The 7,746-nt window shown below is 43.2% G+C and overlaps 1 protein-coding gene across 1 annotated transcript; it reads right to left on the bottom strand.

Annotated features, from left to right (window-relative positions):
* Nucleotides 1-5,541: 5,541 nt before the first annotated feature.
* LOC127349183 (anthocyanin 3'-O-beta-glucosyltransferase) lies at nucleotides 5,542-7,235 on the bottom strand. Its single transcript, XM_051374960.2, has one exon. It carries the CDS (start codon nucleotides 7,183-7,185, stop codon nucleotides 5,719-5,721), a length of 1,467 nt encoding a protein of 488 aa, XP_051230920.1. The 5' UTR covers nucleotides 7,186-7,235; the 3' UTR covers nucleotides 5,542-5,718.
* Nucleotides 7,236-7,746: the final 511 nt, after the last annotated feature.

The raw sequence follows: 7,746 nt of genomic DNA, 5'->3' as shown, positions 1-7,746 counted from the left end.
GGTGACCTGATAAGTTCCCGATGAAGAAGGGATGCCTTGGGCATCCCCAAGCTTAGATACTTGAGTCTTCTTAAAATATGCAGGGATGAACCACGGGGGCATCCCGAAGCTTAGACTTTTCACTCTTCTTGATCATATTGTATCATCCTCCTCTCTTGACCCTTGAAAACTTCCTCCACACCAAACTCAAAACAAACTCATTAGAGGGTTAGTGCATAATCAAAAATTCACATATTCAGAGGTGACATAATCATTCTTAACACTTCTGGATATTGCACAAAGCTACTGAAAGTTAATGGAACAAAGAAATCCATCAAACATAGCAAAACAGGCAATGCGAAATAAAAGGCAGAATCTGTCAAAATAGAACAGTCCGTAAAGACGAATTTTTCTGGGGCACTTAACTTGCTCAGATGAAAAAGCTCAAATTGAATGAAAGTTGCGTACATATCTGAGGATCACGCACGTAAATTGGCAGATTTTTCTGAGTTACCTACAGACGGGGGTACTCAATTTCGTGACAGAAAGAAATCTGTTTCTGCACAGTAATCCAATTCTAGTATCAACCTTACTATCAAAGACTTTACTTGGCACAACAATGCAATAATAAAGATAAGGAGAGGTTGCTACAGTAGTAACAACTTCCAAGACTCAAACATAAAACAAAAGTGCAGAAGTAAAATAATGGGTTGTCTCCCATAAGCGCTTTTCTTTAACGCCTTTCAGCTAGGCGCAGAAAGTGTGAATCAAGTAACATCAAGAGATGAAGCATCAACATAATAATTTGTTCTAATAATAGAATCATAAGGTAACTTCATTCTCTTTCTAGGAAAGTGTTCCATACCTTTATTGAGAGGAAATTGATACTTAATATTACCTTCCTTCATATCAATAATAGCACCAACAGTTCGAAGAAAAGGTCTTCCCAAAATAATGGGACAAGATGCATTGCATTCAATATCCAAGACAACAAAATCAACGGGGACAAGATTATTGTTAACCATAATGCGAACATTATCAATCCTCCCCAAAGGTTTCTTTGTAGAATTATCAGCAAGATTAACATCCAAATAACAATTTTTCAATGGTGGCAAGTCAAGCATATCATAGATTTTCTTAGGCATAACAGAAATACTTGCACCAAGATCACATAAAGCATTACAATCAAAATCATTGACCTCCATCTTAATGATGGGCTCCCAACCATCTTCTAACTTCCTAGGAATAGAAGTTTCAAGTTTTAATTTCTCTTCTCTAGCTTTAATGAGAGCATTGGTAATATGTTTTGTGAAGGCCAAATTTATAGCACTAGCATTACGACTTCTAGCAAGTTTTTGTAAGAACTTTATAACTTCAGAGATATGAAAATCATCAAAATCTAAACCATTATGATCTACAGCAATGGGATCATTGTCCCCAATATTTTGAAAAATTTCAGCAGTTTTATCACAAGCGCTTTCGTAGCTTTAGTAGTTTCGAGTGCAGTTTTGCACGCTTTGCATTAGGAGTAGAAACATTGCTAACACTAATTATTTTATCATTGATAGTAGGAGGTTTAGCAACATGTGAAGCATCAACATTACTAGTGGTGGTAATAGTCCAAACTTTAGCTACATTATTCCCTTTAACAACTTTTTCTTCTTCCCACCTAGCATGCAATTCAGCCATCAATCTAATATTCTCATTAATTCGAACTTGGATAGCGTTTGCTGTAGCAAATGACTTAATATCTTTAGTTTAATTAGGCATAGCTTTCAATTTTAAAAGATCAACATCAGCAGCAAGACTATCAACCTTAGAAGCAAGAATATCAATTTTACCAAGCTTTTCTTCAACAGATTTATTAAAAGCAGTTTGTGTACTAATAAATTCTTTAAGCATGGCTTCAAGACCAGGGGGTACACTCCCATAAGAATTACCATAACCATTACTATTATTAGAAGGATATGGCCTATAGTTGTTACCAAAATTATTCCTATAAGCATTGTTGTTGAAATTATTATTTTTAATGAAGTTCACATCAACATGCTCTTCTTGAGCAACCAATGAAGCTAAAGAAACATTATTAGGATCAACATTAGATCTACCATTCACAAGCATAGACATAATAACATCAATCTTATCACTCAAGGAGGAGGTTTCTTCAACAGAATTTACCTTCTTACCTTGTGGAGCCCTTTCAGTGTGCCATTCAGAGTAGTTGATCATCATATCATCAAGAAGCTTTGTTGCGGTGCCTAAGGTGATGGACATAAAAGTATCTCCAGCAGCTGAATCCAATAGGTTCCGCGAAGAAAAATTCAGTCCTGCATAAAAAGGTTTGGATGATCATCCAAGTAGTTAGTCCATGGGTAGGGAAATTCTTGACCAAAGATTTCATTCTTTCCCATGCTTGGGCAACATGCTCATTATCCAATTTCTTAAAATTCATTATGCTACTTCTCAAAGATATAATTTTAGCAGGAGGATAATATCTACCAATGAAAGCATCCTTACATTTAGTCCATGAATCACTACTATTTTTAGGCAAAGATAGCAACCAATCTTTAGCTCTTCCTCTTAAGGAGAAAGGAAACAATTTTAATTTTATAATGTCACCATCTACATCCTTATACTTTTTCATTTCACAAAGTTCAACAAAATTATTAAGATGGGCAGCAGTATCATCAGAACTAACACCAGAAAATTGCTCTCTCATAACAAGATTGAGTAAAGCAGGTTTAATTTCATAAAATTCTGCTGTAGCAGAAAGTGGAGCAATAGGTGTGCATAGGAAATCATTATTATTTGTGCTTGTAAAGTCACACAACTTAGTATTCTCAGGAGTACCCATTTTAGCAGTAGTAATTAAAGCAAACTAAATAAAGTAAATGCAAGTAACTAATTTTTTTGTGTTTTTAATATGGAGAACGCAAACAAGATAGTAAATAAAGTAAAGCAAGTAACTAATTTTTTTTGTATTTTTGATATGAAGAAAGCAAACAAAGGAGTAAATAAAATAAAGTAAAGCAAGAGAAAAACAAAGTAAAGAGATTGGAAGTGGGAGACTCCCCTTGCAGCGTGTCTTGATCTCCCCGGCAACGGCGCCAGAAAAAGAGCTTGATAAGCATGAAGCACACGTCCGTTGGGAACCCCAAGAGGAAGGTGTGATGCGTACAACATCAAGTTTTCCCTCAGTAAGAAACCAAGGTTATCGAACCAGTAGGAGTCAAGGGCCACGTGAAGGTTGTTGGCGGAGGAGTGTAGTGCGGCGCAACACAAGAGATTCCGGCGCCAACGTGGAACCTGCACAACACAATCAAAATACTTTGCCCCAACGTAACAGTGAGGTTGTCAATCTCACCGGCTTGCTGTAAACAAAGGATTAAATGTATGGTGTGGAAAATGATGTTTGTTTGCGAAGAGCAGTAGAGAACAATTATTGCAGTAGATTGTATTCAGATGTAAAAGAATGGACCGGGATCCACAGTTCACTAGTGGTGTCTCTCCAATAAGATAAATAGCATGTTGGGTGAACAAATTACAGTTGGGCAATTGACAAATAGAGAGGGCATAACAATGCACATACATATCATGATGACTACTATGAGATTTAATTAGGGCATTACGACAAAGTACATAGACCGCTATCCAGCATGCATCTATGCCTAAAAAGTCCACCTTCGGGTTAGCATCCGCACCCCTTCCAGTATTAAGTTGCAAACAACAGACAATTGCATTAAGTATGGTGCGTAATGTAATCAACACAAATATCCTTAGACAAAGCATCGATGTTTTATCCCTAGTGGCAACATCAAATCCACAACCTTAGAACTTTCTGTCACTGTCCCAGATTCAATGGAGGCATGAACTCACTATCGAGCATAAATACTCCCTCTTGGAGTTACAAGTATCAACTTGGCTAGAGCCTCTACTAGCAATGGAGAGCATGCAAGAACATAAACAACACATATATGATAGATTGATAATCAACTTGACATAGTATTCCATATTCATCGGATCCCAACAAACACAACATGTAACATTACAAATGGATGATCTTGATCATGATAGGCAGCTCACAAGATCTAACATGATAGCACAATGAGGAGAAGACAACCATCTAGCTACTGCTATGGACCCATAGTCCAAGGATGAACTACTCACACATCAGTCCGGAGGCGATCATGGTGATGAAGAGTCCTCCGGGAGATGATTCCCCTCTCCGGCAGGGTGCCGGAGGCGATCTTCTGAATCCCCCGAGATGGGATTGGCGGCGGCGGCGTCTCTGGAACTATTTCCGTATCGTGGCTCTCGGTAATATGGTTTTCGCGACAGAGAGTTTAAGTAGGCGGAAGGGCAGAGTTGGAGGCGGCGCAGGAGCCCCACACCATAGGCCGGCGCGGGCCCCATGCTGGCCGCGCCGCCTTATGGTTACGGCCCCTCGTGGCCCCACTTCATATGCTCTTCGGTCTTCTGGAAGCTCCGTGGAAAAATAAGACCCTGAGCGTTGATATCTTCCAATTCCGAGAATATTTCCTTTGTAGGATTTCTGAAACAAAAAACAGCAGAAAACAGACACTGGCGCTTCGGCATCTTGTCAATAGGTTAGTGCCGGAAAATGCATAATAATGATGTAAAGTGTGTGTAAAACATGTGAGTATTGTCATAAAAGTAGCATGAAACATAAGAAATTATAGATACGTTTGAGACGTATCAAGGACATATGCTCATATGAGTGGAACATGAATTAATGATGCCAGTTATCAAAATTCAGTTCCATAGTGTACTTATTTTCAAGTATACTATTCAGACGTGGCTAGCACGCTAGCTAGGCATGTGTTCGCACGTGTTCACTTATTTTCTGGTTCTTATTTGCTTGACTGCTGTCAAATAATGAGAAGTCCAATATGGATCTTGCCGGTCACCACTTTGGAATTAGATGGTGTGTGATGGGAAACTCTTTGGGTGTTTTCAATATTGAAGGCAAACGTTGAATCATTGAGACAAACCTTCTTGGGTGTTTTGGGCCATCATCGAAATGAGGACCGTCTTCTGGCATCTTGTGGCTCGTGCTATTTGAACTCACCAAAATGATAATTAACAATGAAGCACACATGCACAAACATTACCATGCAGGTCTTGCAAAAATAAATCAAACCAATCACTTGGTTTTCACAGACTATATTATGTACACAATGCACGCTCGATCTCTTCCAAGTTCCAACGCAACAATTTTACCAGCTACGGTAGGTACTGGAGTTGTGACATCATGCTGACATCACCCATGTGTTGATCTAGTTTCTAAAATTTGTGGAGTATGTCTGAAATTTGTGAAATATGTCTGAAACTTGTGAAAAATTATTTAGTGTTTAAAGTATGTGTCACAAAGTTTCACATATGTTTCTCACGTGTTTGTGAAACTTGTGAAATATTTTCTACTATTCAAATTTTGTTGCAATTATGTTTTAGTTGTGTCAAAAGGGGGATAAGAGTAGTCTCACCAATCTCAAAACATAGACTGTGGTGGATGGCACTCTGAAACATACTGTTGCCGGTAAACATGAGTTTTCGTGTTAGTAAATTTACGTCACCCAAATGATGTTTTAAAATGAAGGAACGTTCTCCACATAGGAGAAATTATATTACAAGTGATTAAGACTTACGAAAATCTCCATAGTGGGCTGAGATATAGGCAACCCAAATCATCATTCTGTAATAATACATAAGAGTTTGAAATTATGCTTCCGTCTTGTCTTTTTTTCCTACAGTGACATCACGGTCGTAGCTTCCCTGCAGCTCGTCCACCAGCTTCAGAAGTGCCATGTGCGACATGCCACCGTCGCTGACCGCTAACTTGGCCTCTTGGCGAGCCCACGCGGCCCTAGCCCGCATTTCTCGGCCTTCCTTGCTGCCGGCGTCCATCAGCCTCCTTACCATCTTCTCCACCTCCGCTCTGTCGACTACAACCTTATTGTCGACGATGTTCATCCTGAAGCCGGCTCCAATGATGTCGGCGACGTGCTTCGCGTTGAGATGTTGCTCCGCCATCATCGGCCACGCCAGCACGGGCTTCGCCGCCGCGAGGCTCTCCATTACCGAGTTCCACCCGCAGTGGCTGACGAACCCTCCCACAGCACGATGCGCGAGCACGCTCCTCTGGGGAACCCACCCGCGGATGACGCGTCCGTGGGGCGCCACGTCCACCGGCGACGACCAGTTCTCCGACCGGACGGCCCAGAGGAAGGGGTGGCCAGACTGCACCAGCCCGCGCGCCAGCTCGTCGAGCTGCTCGTCGGAGACGTGGGCCTGCGTGCCGAAGGATACGTAGACTACCGGTTCCGTGGTCTTGTCAAGCCAGGGGAGGCAGCCCTCCGGATCCAGCTCCTCCTCGCGCTTCATGCTCTCCTCGCCGGCGGCGAGAAATAGCGGCCCCGCCAGCCAGGCGCGGGCGTCTGGCTGGTAGAACGACTCGAAGGGCGCCACGTAGTCCTGGTCCACCATGGCGAAGCTGTTGACCAGGACGCCCCAGCTGCGCACGTCCGACGCACCGATGTCTTCCATCACGAACCGGACCACCGGGTCGTCGCGGTCGGAGATCTTGGCTATCGTATCTGGCACCTCCACAGCCGTGATCTTTACGTGCTCCGGCATACGGGGCACGTGGAAATCGTCGCAGCCGGGCGGTGGCGGGCCACTCTCGACGAGGGACTTGATTATGGCCATGGAGAAGCAGGACATGCCGTGGAACACGACGCGGCGGACGCCGGCGTCGGCAGCGACGCAGTGCGTGAACCCGAGGAAGAAGTCGGAGACGAGGACGAGCGGCGGGGACGGCGACGAGAGCGACGCCAAGAGGTCGGCGAATGGAGCCCGCAGGAGTGCCGTGGCGCGCAGGAACGTCGGGTAGAGGGCCGGGCTGGGGAGGGCGTCCGTGGACTCCACGCCGGCCGGCAGTGGGGGGAGCGACGGGAATGCGAGCACGGCGATGCGAACTGACGACGGGAGGCGGCTTCGCGCGAAGGCGAGGTTTGCGGGTGTGGTGACCATGGTGACGCGCAGGCTCTTGTGGTGCACGGAGAGCGCCGTAGCGAAGTGGAGCAGTGGGATCGTGTGCCCTTTCGCCATGAACGGGAACACCACGATGTGGTTGCGGCCGACGGCATGTTGCGCTGAACCGGCACCGTTGGTGGTGGTGGTGGCCATGGCAGGGCCTTTTTTGTGCGTGGTTGGGTATACTGAAGGGAGTGCTGCAGACTTCGTACAGAGATGAGTAATATGATGGAGATTCGAATACACAAACTTGATTTAATACAGACAAATCGGAGGGAATCCCCCTCTTTTTCAAAGACAGAACACAAACTTAATTATTTATTGGGCATTAGGTCATCCGTGTCTTCCGGTATAGTTTTCGATACGGACAACAGTACATGCTGAGATCTAAATCGTAGAAGTTGAGCAGCGTCGTAGAGGCTACTCAAAGTGGTATCATTTAAAAGGCTAAGACTAGTAAAATGGGAAAAATATCATATAGTAGTATCATGCAAGATACTTCTATATGATATTATATTCCCGATGCATAGTATTATGTAGTAGTATCATAGGTTAGTTATATTTATTGATTTGTAGAATCTTAATACAAAATTTTGTACAAGATTTATTTGGAATTAATTTTTCTAGTTCTACATGCTATATATGATACATTATCTATAGGGACGGAGACAAGGGGGAACGAGGGGGCGCACCCCATGCTCATGATTTCTCTTT

Source organism: Lolium perenne, chromosome 4 (genome assembly GCF_019359855.2).
Source record: "Lolium perenne isolate Kyuss_39 chromosome 4, Kyuss_2.0, whole genome shotgun sequence".
NCBI classification, from domain to species: domain Eukaryota; kingdom Viridiplantae; phylum Streptophyta; class Magnoliopsida; order Poales; family Poaceae; genus Lolium; species Lolium perenne.
Note: the sequence above shows the minus strand (reverse complement) of the source record. Positions and strands in the feature narration are given on the sequence as shown.

Bases quoted from the DNA above. Each gene is read 5' to 3' on its own strand.
- LOC127349183 (XM_051374960.2), bottom strand. From the start codon at position 7,185: ATGGCCACCACCACCACCAACGGTGCCGGTTCAGCGCAACATGCCGTC.